Source organism: Camponotus vicinus, unplaced genomic scaffold, assembly GCF_025532165.1.
Source record: "Camponotus vicinus isolate PSW18456_S1 unplaced genomic scaffold, iyCamVici1.0 SCAF_4, whole genome shotgun sequence".
NCBI lineage: Eukaryota > Metazoa > Arthropoda > Insecta > Hymenoptera > Formicidae > Camponotus > Camponotus vicinus.
In genome coordinates, this window is record NW_028141976.1 from 17,413,169 (window position 1) to 17,431,296 (window position 18,128).

The following is an 18,128-nucleotide window of genomic DNA, read 5'->3' on the forward strand; positions in this document are numbered from 1 at the left end:
GGAAATATGCGCTGTTACGATCCTCTCGCTCGCAGGAAGGAAATCGGGCTCCGTGCGAACGTCGGGATTAAGAAACGCATCGGCCGCATCTAAAAACGTATCGTAGGTCCTCTGATCCGCGCGCTATGGCTCTCAGGATATTGCAGCCAATATTTCGCCGTCTTTAAATAGAAGTTCGGTCGGAGGAAATAAGCACGACTCCATGTAACTTTCGTAATTCTCCGCGAACATCGATTTCTTACTCCGTCTTCCGGCGCCCGAATAAAACTGAAATTGGTTAATGGAAAAGCAATGTAAAACGGTTGCATTATTCATGCCACATTCATTCATCACCTAACCGTTATTCCGGATTAACATTAATGATTTAGAAATATCTTGTATGTCATGTTTCTGTCAAACTTTTGTACGCAATGGATTCTGACTCTCTTCAAATTTTCTATTGATATATCGATTAAACTTTGTTCTCTTTTATGTTACATTACTGAAATAATAATTTTAGCGTCTTCATTGTTTAATATATTTATTAATTATTATTTATTAAAAATTAATTCTTTTCAAATTTACAAAATTTTTTACTATCATACTTTTATCTCGTACATTATCTATAGAAAAATTGTCAATTCAATTACGTCTTTGTACAACTATTAGAATTAACATAGAGAGAAAGGAATACAAAAGATTGATGAGGGTTTTATGAGAAAATTTCAAATTTTAAGAATGCAGATTCAAATTTTAAAAATTTGAATTTTACAAATCTAAAAATTTTCCAGAGATTTTTTCAAAGATTTTAATACTCTAATAATCTTTAACTCTTATATCTATAAATTTGAATTTAGTAATTCCACAAATAAAATTTCAGACCGCAATATCAAAAACTTAAAGAAATCACAGCATATTAAAAATATATATTTAAATATATCTTATGCTATAAAAATAGTTTTAGAATTTTTTATTGTATGAAATTTCTGGTATAGTCTTTGAAATTTATCTGGAATTTTAACATAAAAATACTTGCATACAATTTTATAAAAAAAAAAAAAACGCAAAGACGTAGCGTTTCTTTGGAAACATATCCTTTTAATGTCCTTTTAAGTGGCGTGAAATAGGGACGAGCAGGAGAGGTAGAAGGACGAGGTGAATTGTTGAATAGAATGCGGATATACGGGGCGCTGATGATTGCATGCCTTCAACATTCGCACGGCCCACCTAATGCCGGACACGTTTCACGTTGTTCTGCATAGAATGATTAAAAATACAGTAGCCGATAAATTACTGATCTAACAAGTCGATTTTTACATTAGACGTATAATATATTTTATAAATTTTATAAATTTTGATAATTTGTTAAAAATATTGTTTTAATTAAACTTTGAATTCTATTTTTATCTCTTCTTAACTATTGAAACTCGAGCGCATAACACAAATACCTTTCACATTTCTTGATTTAATTTCACAAGGACGTTCGGCTTCTCTTACTGATTAAAATTCACTCGATTAATGTATTATAATTGCATAAAATAAACACACACAAATGACAAGAGGGTTCCGAGGGTGAAAGTAAGAGAAATTCATAGTTTGTTCTATCGAGCTACGTAAACTTGAACCAAACAAAAGCACTCAAAGATCTTTACATTGTGTCGTTGTTCCTTTAAGAGATCGTTAATCGATTTATATAAGTATAGTTGTGAGTAACCTTGAAACACGAACTACAGTTTGTACTAATTGGAAAAATATATAATTTCTCCCTGTAGAAAGTATTCATATCCGCGAGAAATGGAAAAGCTGTGAAAGTAAAATATGTCTAACTAATATATTAATTTTATTGTATATTTGTCATTACTAGAAAAGAATTAGTGAAGAGGCTAAACTTAACAATCGAAAATTGATTAACAAATAAAAAGAGAAAAAAAGAAAGACAGAGAGAGAGGGAGAAAGAGAAGAAGAAATTGAGCACAAACAAATATTATGACAAATATTATTATAATAATTTAAAATAATAATTAGCTAATGTAGATATCAATTTTAATAAATATAGAAAAAGAATGTACGATATCTGTATAAATAATCATGATTAATTAGATTTTCATATACATATGAGATTCATATACATATGAAAATACATTTAAAAAATTTATATAAAAATAGATTCATGAGTTTATTCTTAAAAAAAATGATGTGAACAATTTTATGCATATATGTTCGATTCTATAATTTAAAAATTTTTAAATTGATATTTAGATTATAATTAGTGTTTTTCTACGTATGCATGTAATAGTAGTATTTACGCGATGAACTCGATCTGGTAAGTAATGGTATGATCCGCTCTATATGTCTTTCTTTGACATGCGATGTCCTGTATAAACAATTATTAACTTGTATGATTAATTAACTCCAAAATTCATGATAATATAATATAGTTCCTAATTTCTTTTAGTCAAGAAATTATTTTGTAATTGCATTGTATTGGCAACGATTGGTGCTCTTTTAGAGCATATTTATTTTGCATTGGTTTGCACGATATGAAATTTTTCCACAGCTTGACGTTGATGGAAAAAGTTTAACAAAACTTAGTGGATTTATTCTGAAGGAAAAACCAAGTATCTAAATAATTTTTAATGTTTCAGTGCTTTCGCATCTTAATTAATTCAAGAGAACCGTGCAAAAAGTAGCGCACTCAAATTCAGCAATCCTATGTCGCGTGTCTATTTTTATTGTACCGTGAATGATTTGTCTTAATTTTGGAAATATCATACTAAGGCATTAACATCGCTAATAGTCGTATTCGTGAAATTCGAGAGTGCTCGTGCCTTTGTTTTTAAATTTTTACGCACTTTCTCCCCTATTTTCGACTTCAATCCAACATCTAGTTTGACACTTTAAATTTAAATAATCAGATCATCCTATTTAATTTATAATTTTGCCTTAGAAAACTCCTTCTTTTAACTTTTAAACTACTCATTTACTGTTTATTTGAAATATAAAGTAGGGAATCGATAATACAAAATTTTTATATAGATGAAACCTTCAAAATCCTTTAGAATCTATAAACATGAAAAATAATAATTGGAAATAGAAGCAAAATTTCAATAATAGCAAAACTCGATAGGAGCAAAAACTAGGATAATAAAAATATAGCATTTATATAATAAATTTCAATCTCGTACAGTTTTACACAACAACCTCAAGAAATATCACATCACTTTTATATAAGATTCATTTAAGTAAATATATAAAAGAAGAAAATATTCTTTTTGCGAATATTCTATATACCTATTCTTAAGCACTTCTGTAGACCTTCATCTTTCCTTTCACTGCAACAATTTATAAAAGTACTAACTTATGCGAAATTTTCTGCGTGTGCATTTGTCGTAGGCTTTTTACGAAAGACAGTCTTTTATGAAGCTTCTAACCACCTCGTAAAATGCTGGGTGGTTAGAATCTTCGTGAAATACCACAGGGAGTAAATCTATAAAATATATATATTACTAGGAGAAATTGTATGTTTGTATCGTAAAAATTTTCACAGTAATTGACGTTTCTAAGAACAAACACTTTTACAAAAAGTTTCTCTTGTCTGCCTATTTGATAAAAAAATAATTGACAATATTTTTTATAAATAACTGGAATCATCCTTGAAAAGAATCGTTCTAAAATCTTATAAAAATATATCTCTCGTTGATAATAATAAATTGATAATAATGAATCAACTTTTCTTCGAGCGGGGTCGTTTGAACAATCGATCAAAGTTTCATTTGGCAAAAATCAGTCCGAGGACGTGCGGGGAGTTCTAGAAAAATGAGATTGTCATCACGAGCGACGCTAATTGATAGCAGAAACAATAAGGTTTTATTCCGTAGTCTCGTGCCTTCAGAGTCGCCGCAGGTGAAAGCGGTCCGCCTGTAAAGCAAAATGCATTCCTATCTCATGGCCAGCCCCCTCATCTCGTGCTTCTCCTATGCAATTATCTTAATAATCCGCCGCCGCTGTATCACCGTCTTTCCACTGTCGCAAACGTCCTTTCCCCTTGTCTCGTGGTCGCAACGACGGATATTGTGGCGGCTCAATTTACAGTGATTTGATTCCATTTGCTTCTTGCAAAAGGATTACGGGGACGAAGAAGTGAACGTCTTTCCGGTTGCTACAAATCGATTTGATAATCGATTTCCAATAATCTTTAATCTGCAACTAGAAATATAATACGATAAATGACAAAAGCGGTGCAATTAGTCTATATAGGTCGAGTAATATTAATTGTAATTTCTTCTTTCAATTCTTCCTCTTTTCCTTCTCTTTTTTATTCTCTCTCTTTTCCTCTCTCTTTCTCTTTTTTTTCCTCCTCTTTATTGATTTGCTTGTTTTTGACGACGCAGCATTGTGAATTGATTAATCACGGCGCAACAACGTCGTAATACTATTATTCTATAAGAACTCGTTTCTCTGTTAAACGAGCAACTGGGTTCTTTCCATGATGCTAGGCAAAACGCAATCACATTTTATACACTGTACTTAACAATCTAATCATTTACAAAATGAAGAATCGACAAACTGTCTGAATTTTCAATTAGAAACCAATTTATTTTTGCATTATAGTAGCCGTTTATTAATTCTACAGGATGTAATAATAATATACGGAAATTGGAAATAGACAAAAATATCAATATCGTTGATATATCGATATTTATCGTTATGATGTTATAAACTAAAATCGATGTTTTATTGGCATCTGTTTTATTAACTTCGGTACTATAAAAAAATGTTCTATAGAAAAATATTTGTTCTATAGAAAAATCATTTTTTCTTATATAAAATTAAGCTTTATTATTTTTTTGTGATCTCTTTGCGAAATGAAACTAGTAGAAATTAATAGAATTATATAATTCTTATTTTATTTAATAACACAAACTATATATAACAAAAATATACAAAAAATATACAAAAATATACTTTTCCTCATATATTAACTTTCTATATAATTTATGATATATTCTCAATAAAATTTGAATATCATTGTTATATAATTATTGTCTTTCCCATGAAGTATTCATAACGCATTAAAAGCATGAGACAAAAAGAGAGTCGCATGAAAGAAGCATTTAAGAGCATGTGACAGTGGTGAGGACGGTGAGTGCAAGAACTCTTATGGCGGATGAGCAATGAACTTGACCGGAAGTAGGTCAGGGTGAACCTTGTTCAAGCATGGTGACTATCCTCCGTGTGACTTCTGGAGCACGACGGATTATTTAAGAAATGAACAGATATTTATAGATTTTTTAATAGGATTAAACTAAGTTTTTTCTTGACGAATGCCTAAAATACGAATCATACTTCTAAAATCTTTATAGAACTCGATTATTATTCATAAATTGTGTTGCAAAATTTTAAAATAATTTAGGAAATGTTGATAGATATGCTGGATATTCTTTCACTACATTAAAATTAATTGTATAAATGATTTTGCATCAAAAGAGAAAAATACTTTAAATTTATTTTTCAACGCTTTATCTTTTTTAAGTATTTTTTTATTTTTAATATATTCGGTAGCATAATTTTTAATATGTCAGAAATATCACTTGAATCATATCCACATATGTACAGAATCATTTTTTTTTATTATACCTAACAAAAAAATATAGGTAGTGTACGAACATATTAAGTCATAACAACATTATTAAATTAACGCTTGTATGGAATATTGCATTGAAAGAAAATTGTATAAAAATTATATATAACTTCTAAAACTTACACTAATTAATCAGAACGATTGATAAACATTAATTAATTAGAGTATCTTAATTACATTAAATATGATTTCGTTGATAGTATGAAAATTTCATAGAAATCTCACAAAGATAGCAAGTGTGTGATACGATTTAATCTTCTTGTTATATGGAACAGATTTAATGCAAATCTTGCATAACTGGCTGACACAGTCACGTTACACATCAATTTTCGTTTCCCGACGTAAGGTGAATTAGAAACGTAATAGTCTGTAACAGGTAGAATCGTTGCACAGAGAGCATCGCGCCGCGAAGGAGTAATTTCTGTATATACCGTATTCTCTTCTACAATAACCTCTCTTTCAACAAACGAAGAAATTAACTCTGTGATGATTGAATTTGCGGAGGACAGTTTTCTGTTTAGTTAATGGTGCGCGACAGCAAGGATGTTCACGAGGAGAAATAAAAAGTTTTTAAAGGATTACCAAATCACAGTAGACCGCGGATAGAATTCTAAGTGCGACTTAGTTCGCTATTGTGCATTATGAAATCACTTTCAGACACGTCATGGTAATACGAGTAACCGCATGTAACTGACGTGCAGTGAATATCAATAATGCCATTATCGAGGAGCTTGTTAATCTTCCTTAATCCTCTCAGTCACTCTGACAATTTCTTTCTTAAAGAATAATATATAAAAATCATAATATTTGGAATATATTTTTTAAAGAATAATAGATTTTTAAAAATTATATTTTGGATAAATTTTCAATAAAAGATTTCGCTCTTTATTAAAATTATCCAAATATATGTATAACATTTCTATTATTATTTTATTTTTGGTTCACAAACTCTCACGTTTCTTTCCGGTAGAATTTCAATACCACGTTGTACCCGATTAGGATAGATACACATAGGATAGATATGCTTATGATAATAATTTCTTATCCGTGTAACTCATGTCGCAATGTATACAAATTAGATGTTTTCTAGGTCGAGTTTAAATTCGCCATTCACAGCCTATTTTCAGATGCGCGGACAACGCCTATTGAGATTGTATTTGATTTAATATATCAGCGTCTTAACTTTTATTGAAAAGGGTGCAGCAGCAATCGATTATATACGGAACCGATTATATACGAATCTCCATTGTTACATGAATAACCTTTAGAATCAATCGGGAATTCGCCTTTTCCTTCCTTGGATTTTCTCACGGATCAAAGTCATGGTATCGATTTTATCTCATCTGTAATTGGAACTTTCCCTTGTGTGTGCTTGCTTCTTGTAAGATATTCAGTAAATTATATATTTTATTATATATTTTATATATTTTAATGTAAAAAGATTAGTGATAGACAATTGATTTAAGACTAACATTAAAGATATAGCTTTTAATTCATTTATTATTGAAAAACAAAATTACATAAAGTTTCTATTCCATGTTTCTTTTATGTCTCTCTTAACTATTCACAGCAATTTTATCTTATAATTAAATTATATATAAAACTTCGAAATATGAATAAAAACTAAAAATTCCTGTCTAAATCAGTTCAGTTCAGTAATCTTCTTGTTATTCGTATTTTCTTACAATCTAAAGTAATGATTATAATGCAGAAGACTACTTTTTACTTGATTTACGTAGTACTGTAGTTTAAAAATTAATTACCATGTGTAACAACTGCGTGATCAGGGTCATTTAACGAAAGCAGGGCATACTTTTACCTCGACGTAGATGTAAATTTTCATCGCGTTTTAATTTTTTGGCAATATGCAACGTGATATATTTATAAATTTATTAATTTCTGTAATTCGGCTTTGAAAAATTTTAAATGCTATAAAAAAGCAGAACGGTAAAAATATATATAATATATTCAAAATAATATAAATAAATATAAAAATATATTAATATATATATATATATATATATATAATATAAAGAAAGAGAGAGAGAGAAATATAATATATAATATATTACATAATATAAATTACATACAAAACAAGTACTATGCATGTAACACAATATAAAAATAAAATAATATGCTGTTTATTAGATACTCTATTTGAATGTAAATTTGTCAAATAATTATATAGAGAAAACACATAACTTTTATATATTTTATTTTATATTTTTCGCAGAATTGCGTATTGTATTGTTCATGAATAATATTATTCAAGCATTATGGAAATGGAAAAACAAGCGTTTCGTGAAATGTCAATTCGCTTCAGCCAACATATGATGTTTCTCGTCGGTCACGAGTATTAAATGTAATACCGCAGAGATTATATAGCGCAAATGTTGCGTGGTCGTAACATCAACTTCTGCACACAGAGAAAAGCTGCTTTGCATTGCATCATCAAAAAGGAAGTGCAGCTATAAGAATGTAACTATTACTTCCCTGTGAAAAACTCTTGAGTCACAATGTGACTAGCACACAATTTATTTCGCTTCGCGATCGTCAACAACATTTTAAGCGTTGGAAGTCGGTTAAATCAGCTGAATCGATTTGAAAGAATTTGCAATAAAATCGACAGTGGTAGTATCTTGCCAAGTCACGCGCAGCAAACAATCGCGCACAGTAACAGCGAGAACGCACTGTGTATCTATCTACGCCAATTGAAAGTACAAGAGATTTCAATAAAACCGATCGATTTCTTACCAAGCTTAATTGACAGCTTAGTTTGAATTATATAAAACAAATGTTTTTTATTTTTGTTCTACATTTTGCTCTACCAGAAATAATGCAAAAAAATAATGTAAAATATTTCTTAATAAAAAATCTCTTCTTCAGAAAAATGTACGTATCCAACGTTCGACACAAGATTGCGCTAATTGCGCTCTATGACATTAGGCGCGTTCAACAGAGAAAATCATTTAATAGCAATCGAACATGATTAATTCCTACTTTCAGATCCAGCAAATCAGCATCGAGTGTTACAAGACACTCAAATATTAAGAACTGTTGTGTTATGACACAATAGAATACATTTTCGATGGCGAAATTATATTCTAAGATTTTTCTATTTTTACAACTTTTTTCTTACGTATTTAATTATCAAATGCATTTATTTATTAGGTCACAGTCGGAATAGAATGTCTTCTAATTGTTTCCATGGGAAATTTTCGACTGTCCGTTGTAGATTCGATCATATTATGCTGATGTAGACAATCCGCTTGCGTGTACACAAAATATGTATATACGTGACGATGAATATGAATAAGTAAGGAGAGAGTAGCGAAATATCTTACTTTCACATTTGGATTTCTGACCGCACCGGTCCAGAATCTCCGTTTCAATGTCATGGAACATTTTACAATTTTTTCCCATAATTTCCTAACTTTAAGAGACTATGCTTCCATTTATAACAAACAATAAGACGAGAGATGTTGCTATACGATAGTAAAAAGAGTTTTAAGATCAAATGAGATAAGTTGTTGTTCTTTTTTTAAAAATAATAGATTGTTTTATCTCAATTGTTAATATTAATTAATTTTAATTTTATATTACTTTGAGTTTAAATTTTTTTAAATTTTATATTAACTTTTTATCGCATTTGATTTAATTAATACTCGAGTAATGATTAGTGATAAAAGAGAGAATTAAGAAAAAATTATTAAAAGAGATTAAAAAGAATAAATAATGAGAGTATATTGTTTTTTATTGATAATTATTAATTCTCTTTTTTATATTCTTTTTAACTTTCCTTATAATTTATGCAAATTACAGTAAATATAGGTTAATCGTGCCTCTATTTCGAAGCTTTTCAAAATTAGCATGTTACATTTTTCCATATTTGCATCAATAACTTAAATATACTTAAATAGAATTTAGGTTTATCATTCAATTGAAGAGAGAAAGAGAGAGAAATGTATAGACTGGATATATATTTTATATTGAGAATAACCAGAAACCGGATCCATTGACCCGAACAACTAAAATTTTCACGTGGGCATTCCACTGGAAAGTTAGTGTACAGTGGTTATAGCCAGTCCATCCAGTTTCCATGACTCTAATCGACAGATCCAGATCGAGTATGTATATCGAGATAAACCAGACCTTTTTACTGTGATCACCTATCTCCATTTTTTCTCAAACTAAATAGTTCTTGAAACTTTCCACAAGCGATCATTATTTTCTTTTAACGTTCAGGTTTATTAATTATTACGATTATTAATTATATTATTTAATTTACACACATAATTGTGAATATCACTCTGTTTTTAAACTCACATAATTCGGTAATTAAAATTATTGAAAAATGTTTTCTAATTGATAATCGAATCTTTTTTGTTGTTTCACTTGGTTTAATAATTTATTTATTTGAAGTGAAATCAAAAGAGATAAATGCATGAGAAAAAATATTCCATTGGATTATGTATGTCGGGCCAATGAACGTTTAAATTCTTTAAACGATGCCGGTTTTGCGAGAAAGTGGTTGCGACGTGTTTATTGATCTTCTGATGCTTGGTTATCCATGTTCTCTCGATGAGGACCCAAATCCGACCGGTCAAACATGACCTCGACTTTCACCCTCGTACAAGGTCTAGGACGTCTCTTATGATTATCAGTCTTCTCATTCGTTGGCAGGATAAAAATCTTTCTTTTTTAAAACTTTAAAGAGAAAATTTTATATGAAAAATGTAAGAAGAGGAATTTAATTTGAAATCAGATAATTGATTAAGGAAATTTAATTCTTAGCGAAAAAATTTCAATAAACTTCGAAAATGTTTCAAATTTCTTATATTTAAAAGTAAATAAATAAAAACTTAAATAGTCACGGGGAAAAACATATCCTACAAGTATACATCATTTGCTAAAGATGAACCGTGTCGAAAATATTTTACACATTTTATTATAAAAATATTTTTTTTAACTCTTACACACTTACACACTTCTCCTTATATTTTTTTTAGATATATAATTATTTTCATGTCATATGGTGGTATCATATGGTGAATCATCAAGTACAAAAAGATCATCAGCTTGATGCGTCTCGATAAAAGCTTTTCAATTTCGTTTCGAGATGGGCGGGGTTTTACTTTCACCGTTCGAGACGACGACATTCTTTAATAGTGGCGCGCATGTACCTTTCTTGCTTCTCTTTCTTCAAGTCGACTATGGAAAGTAAACCGCGTTTGACACATCGGGGTCGCAAAAAGGATATAAAGGGAAATTGCAAAATAAGCGTAAACGGCCGTCAAGGATAATCCAGCATTTGTGTAATTTCTCGACTAACTGCGAAAAATCCGCAAGTGTTGCAGGTGCATAATACGGATATGACGTAGTTTATGCGCGCATGATACGTTTATAATAGACACGTTCCGGGATGAAAAGCGCGAGTTCGAATTATTCGCAGCCGCGCAACTCGCGTGTGAATGAATTTTCTTTGTTCGAGACAGAAAGGGAATTAACCGTTTTATCGCAAAGCGAATTAACAATGGTTGTGTGCAAAGTTAAATTGCTTTCCGATTTTTTTATTATCTACATAAGCTGTAATCAAGCGACATTGGCATCAAATTACAGGATACATTGTGATTATATTATCTTACCTGGTAGGTTTTGCAAATTTCTAATCCTTTTTTATCTTTTTCACTTTAAATTTGTATTTAAATCTCTGAAATCAAATACAAATTTAAATTTGCATACAAATTTAAATTTGTGTTTGATTTCAGAGATTTAAATTTCAAAAAATTTAATTTCCAAAAGCTCTTCTTTCTATTCTCTTAAATATACAGAGCATCTCACAGTTTTTTTCGTATTATAGAGCTCCAAAAAATAATGATCAAGGTATGAGAAGAAGCAAACAGAAAATATATGAAAGAGGAAATGAGAGAACAATAGATAGATATTAAAAGCTTCGTTTATTTTTCAATATTTCATCCCTTTTCATATATTATGAATATAATAACGATTCTTATCACGCTTTGTCATAAGTACAGCTTATCGTCGGAATATCGAGAATGTTAATCGAGAACACCGGAGGAAGCTCGATTGATGACATCCGCATTTTTTCGTTAAATTCCACTGTAGTGTGAATCTCATGTACATCGATCAAGATTCTCCGATGAACTCAAACCTTTCACTTCGATACGTAACTCCTTTCTCACTCTTGTCGACGAACGATTGATTGAATCACATTTGCGTTCTCTATCTAAATTCCTTAAATTTCTCTCTTTTTCTCTCTTATCAATTAGGAAGTAGACAAATGTGTGCGGAGCGTTTCAACTGATCTAAGCGATCTAGATCAGCGGCCGATGTAATCAAGAATAACGCACGCGGCCCTCATAAATGTTTGCGATACTCGCACTTTTCCCTTAACGACTAAACACTCGAATGAAGATCCAAATAACACACGAAGAAACTGGAGCATGCAAATTCGAAACGTGCGCACGTGTGTATATGTGTTACAGGCGTATTCACTATAGACTGTTCTACTAAAAGATGCGTATTAGTGCGTATCGCTCAAGAGTTTCCGAAGCTATAAGAAAATCACTTTTTTGTAAAGGGAAATAGAATTGAAAAACTTATTTTTTCAAATTGTCTTAAATCCATTTAAACTGTAAAAGTTATATTTTACACAAAAACTATGGAAATTATTATTTTATGCAATATTATAAAAATTTCCACAGTTTTATTGTGTAATATGTACATGTAATAAATTTTTATATTTCTTAAATTATGGATATAAGACTATTTGTAAAAATAAACTCATCAATTTGGACTTTATTTGGAATTGACAGTTGAAAATTTAGCAGTCCAGAATTGCATTTAAATCTTTCTTTCTTTGAATATTTAGGAATCAATACCTCATCGAGATTTAATAGTATAATTAAGTGTATAACAATAAGTAAAGTGTACAGATTATATTTATATTAGAGACGAAAGTTTTGAACTTTTGATTCCTTCAAGAATGGAGCTCTACCACTAATCTAAGACAAATTGTATGTGTGTGTATATATATGTATGTACGTTGTTCGTATAAAGTTGAGATATTCTCGAAAATAGTGAAGACAATAAAGTGGGGAAAAAAGTATAAATTGTGTCGATTGCAGAAGAAAGACACAATTTTATTGAAGTACAAAACTGGAAGTAGAAAAGGACTAAGAGTAGTTAGAAAAGGAGTTTAAAATTTGATATATCTATTATGTATTCGCAACATTTCTATTCGTTAATACTAATGCTTGGTTTTAATAGCAGGTACTTGTCTCGATAATCAGAATCGCTTTATAATTTTGGCATAAATTATAGATTTGAATAAAGACAACACAACTACTTGCAAATGCAAGTAAAATTTAAATTTCCAATATAAAAATATTCAATGAGATATTTAAAAATTGTATGAAATAATTATATAAATATATGTATATAATCTGGATAAAATGTATATTTGAATAAAATTATTGTAAATTAATGTATAAAATATATTATTATATTGTATTTGTGATATGTAAATAAAATATGCAAAATGATATATTTACAATCAAAACTTAAAACACTATTTTTTTAAACAACCTGTAATTTCCTTAATAAATTATATGTATAAGTTACAGCTAAGCCTTAAAAAGCTATAGCTTGAATTTTTAAGAAAGCGAATAACTAAAGCTTTTTTATAATTGATATTGAGTTTCTTATTCAATCTCTCAAGCTATTGTCCCTTCATTACACTCTATAAGTATAGAGAAATATATTTTGTAAATTATTGCATTTCGATTGTGATAGAGGTAATTTATCAACTCAACGGCATTCAAATTTGATTTTATCTTGAAACAATATCGTCTTCTATTATTTAAGATAAAGAATACGGTAAAAATTATTAAATTTTAATTTCTAAATAACTAAACTCATTGTCAGATAAATATTTGAATTACTTTTTATAAATAAAAAAACATGAAAAAGCGCAGAATACTGACTCGATGTCATATTACATTGAAATATTTGGCATATATGTTCGTTAAAAATAGATATTAAAAATTAAGCAGAGAGAACTAGAAAGTCCCAGAAACGCATTGAAAAATGATTTCACAAGTATCACGAATGTCTAACAATAAGTAAATTCGTTGACTAGATGATGTAAAGCTCTGTTACAATTCATCTGCGTGTATGATGTGATTTATTTTAGCTCGCCTCTTAGGCCTTTAATAACAAAAAAATAATGCGTTATATATGAAAGAGTGTGTATGTGTGTGTGTTTGTGTGTGTGTGTGTGTGTGTGTACATGTTCCATAACTAAATGTATAACCACAGCTTCTTGAAGCATTTGAAAATCTCTCTTTTAACAAAAATATCCAGAAAAATTGCATACGCTTTGATTTTATATACATATATCTATAGCTAAACTCTAAATCAAAATTTACTCGAAATTTGATTCGAGAAAGTTGAAAATGTAATTTTTTCTGTAATTTTTATAGTTCCCATGCTAAACTTTTATTCACTAGAGATTCTTCCACTAATTATTCAAACACTAATTATGTATTCTAATTATGTACATAAATAATTCTTGTTAATAGAGAAAACATTACAAATTGATCCAAGAATCTGTAAAAATCATCTATAAAAGAATTCAATAATCGTGAAATCTGTTATGTTATGCGAATGTAAGTCTTTATATATGTTTGGATAAATACGCCTCGCATATGTAAGTGCTTTAGAAGAGACTATTTAAAATATTGTGCCGGAAGGATCATTGAAACGTTTATACATATAGGATGAGAATGAGTAAATTGAGGATAAAAGATTGCAAAAAGACGTATGCACAATGTATAACGATTATAGTATATAATTAGAAAAGCGAAAAATGGATCAGCGAGATACTATTTCTTTCTCTCAAACTCTCTCTTTTCCTTCGATTCTTCTTATCGGCCACGAATTAATACAATCATAATTAGAAATAAATATTTATACATACTATCCGCCTTCTCGAGCAAGTGCATTTTTATATAACGTGCCTGCATTTTGTAATCGTCGCATATAATATTTTCTCCTTCTTTCGCGAAAAAGTCCCTACTGCATATTTTCTAATTAATTAATGACTTAACACATTATTAACGATTTACGCGTTATATGTACCATAGGTGTCTCATATTATATGCGTCTTGGAATCACATGGATTGTCCTTTCAATTATAGTCAATCAAATTAACGAAGACAATCTTTCTTTAATGAACACATCAACGGGGATATTATTTTTCATTACATTTCAATTTTCAATATTATATATCTTTTGCAATTAAGTTTCAAATAAAAATTTTATTAAACTCTACTTGAAATTAATTGAAAAATATAATTCAATCGTTTTCTTCTTCTCGAACTTAGATATCAATTATGTTTTTTAATTGTTATTTATTCGAAGATTATAATAAAAGCTTTTCAAGCGGTTATATAAATTCAGCATAACTTTATAGATTTTTTATACAATTGTAATATGACATTTAACGTAACATGAAATTTAACATAAGAAGAAAATGAATACGTGTTGGACAGAAAATATCATAGCATGGATGATTACATAACCGTATTAAAAAGACATGATAAAGTCGTCATTGGTAACACCAGCAGTACATCGAACTTATTACCCAAGCGTTAAGAAAGTTATTGCATAGAAAGTGTGTTACATACTTTCGGTATTAATATTATCTAATTGAAGATCCAAATGCAAACAACGTTGTAAAAATACACTCGCCGTGATTTGAATAATTCCAATCGAAAAAGCAAAAGCTTTCTCGCATAGCAACAATACGAGAAAAATGCCATATAAAATAATTTCGCACTTTCTCTCTCTCTAACATTTAATCAACAAACTGTGCGTTGGAATGAAGACTTAAATAACGTCAGACGCTTTAGAAGAAAATCATCACGCGCAATCTATATAAGCGTGCGTATATAATTTCGCGTAATCGCATGCGCGAATATATTGAATTAATGCGGAAGTTTTGCCGTGTTATTCTTATACAAATAATATTAACAAATAACTATTTTTCTACATCAAATTATTAATTATAAATATTATAAAATCCTTAATTTTAAAAACTTTAATGAACATTTCATATGAAGATTTCGGAAGAGTAATATTTTAAGAAAAACGCAGCAGAACATCCAAATTTAATTTAAAATCAATTATATAATATTATTTTGCGAAGCCCAGTTATGCGTAATTTTTTTCGCGGGAATACTAACTTGAATTATGTTCTGAAAAATATTTACTTGCTCTTATATCTCTCTATTCCTCGTAACGATATCTAATGGCTAACTAATGACACCGATGGACGAAACGATCGACATGTGTTCTTCTAAGAGAACTGTCGTCGCACTTTGTTTAAATATCTATTTCCATTAATTTGTCAATTTGTTAACTAATGAATTTCTAAGAACACACGTTTCTTGCTTTCTTTGATATGGTCGAAACGTGATTTTTCCTTTTAAAAACATAATACTTTCAAGATTGCCTTGCCTGTGTCACTGTCTCTTTCTCTGGCTCTATTTCTTTTCCTTTTTCTATTTCTCAGGAGATTATTTAAAAAATTCATTACACACTTTTCTTGTTAAAATCAAATGACCATGATGAAGAAAGAAAGTACTATTTCTCGATTTCAATTAAATCTAGATTTCATTAAATCTAAAAAAACTGAGATATATTCTAATAAGGTATTTTCACAAAACCTAAATTTCTACAAAATCTTAAAATAATAATTTTATTCTTTTTTGAGATGTTTGCTTACTTTTTATCATTTGTTATTTATGCAGTTTTCGAAATTTATATTTCTGCATTTTTGTTTATATTCTCTCATACTGTTTATTTAAATTTTTAAATCTTCGAATATCAACCTTCTTTAATTTTTTAAATTTAGATCTTAAAATATATATAAACTTCTCCACTGATTATATTTTTACACATATCATTCAGTAACATAGAAACCCAGTATATAATTCGAATTTCTAGCATTCATTATCGTAGATTTATGTCTAAAAAATTAAATAATTATAATTTTATAATCATATAAATTTTATTTTCAATTGACTTCTTCTAATCTATTCAATTAGTTGGAAGAAAATTGTCAATGACCATATGCATCATACATTTTAAAAAATAATAATATATGAATTTAATATCATGGATAGCTACTATCGACTGCGGAGAGAAAAAAACAACATGATCATATAATACATTTTAAAAAATAGTATTGGCATTTTTTATAAAATAATATAATAACTAATATATTATACGCTACATATTTTTTGTAATTCTATATAATTTTATATTCTATATAAGTTTCACGACATATATTTCAAGCAACATTTTATTCATATTGTGTCTTTTTATATTCTTTCTTATATTTAACATGATATATATACTTTAAGATATATCATATGATCAATCGTTTTTATACCGCAGTATATAATATTCTATCTTCCGTGATAAAAACATTTCTTTCTTATTATTCACGTAACAAAAATCCATCTCGATTCTTTGTTATTTTCTTTCAGCATTAAGATTTTTCATTGTCAATAATTTATACATCTTTTTGCCCCTTTCGAAGCAATATCACGTGCGATACCTTCGCCAACGACTGACGGTAGACTTTTAGTAAGATTTTTATAATTTAAGGGGAGTAGAAAACGAAAGTGTATTCAGTCTATGTCGATCACATCCATATTTTCCGCTGATCCTTTTCGCTGTCGCAATTTCCGGCGCAGCAGGACCGTTTTAAGGATACTGGACGACCTTGGACCCGCGACTTCCGGCCGCGGGTAATTCTGCTACGCCGCTTTGTGCCTCTTTCTTTGCTCTCTTCTCGTATTTGAACCAGGACTGCCCGAGCTTTTTTCGCAATCCGCTGTCGGCACAGGTTTCAGTTCTCTGTAAAAGGACATGCATTGAAAGATACCTTCATACCTCGATGCTCTTTCGCGGACTCGAAAGCGTAAATCAATTGTATCAAAGATGATATGGAGCCTCGTTGATATGATAATTTATGAAGCAAACATCCACACTGTATGCTATTAAATAAAATCAAACTTTTATTATGTTTAGTATTTAATATATTTTACGTATACGCGTATACGTTCTCCCCACCTCCTTTGAGCAGCGGAAAAGGCTTTTTCGAGAAAAATACAGAATTTCATAGATAATTTTGACAATACAAATTTCTATGCAAATATATAAAAATTATATAATTTTCAGTAAACTTTTTAAACGATTAAAATTAATTTACTAATCTTTAAATAATCATATATATGTTAGTAGCTTCTGTGTTAATTTTCTTTATATTCTGTGATTTACAGGATCTATTATTTTTTGTTTATAATAATATATAGATAAATATAAAAATTGTTAACTCTCTCTCTCTCTCTCTCTCTCTCTCTCTCTTCTAAACTTATTTTTTTCTGCTCCTCAAAGACACAGAAATATTAGATTG

The 18,128-nt window shown here is 29.3% G+C and overlaps 1 protein-coding gene across 12 annotated transcripts in view; it reads right to left on the reverse strand.

Annotated features, from left to right (window-relative positions):
• Window positions 1–11,558: 11,558 nt before the first annotated feature.
• Window positions 11,559–18,128, reverse strand: part of Mctp (multiple C2 domain and transmembrane region protein) — a 29,563-nt gene continuing 22,993 nt past the window's right edge. For all 12 annotated transcript variants that reach the window (XM_083095827.1, XM_083095825.1, XM_083095830.1 and 9 more), the window contains one exon: window positions 11,559–17,569. In XM_083095827.1, coding sequence (XP_082951953.1) covers window positions 17,470–17,569 — 100 coding nt within the window. In that variant the 3' untranslated portion in view covers window positions 11,559–17,469. The remainder of the gene's footprint in view (window positions 17,570–18,128) is intronic.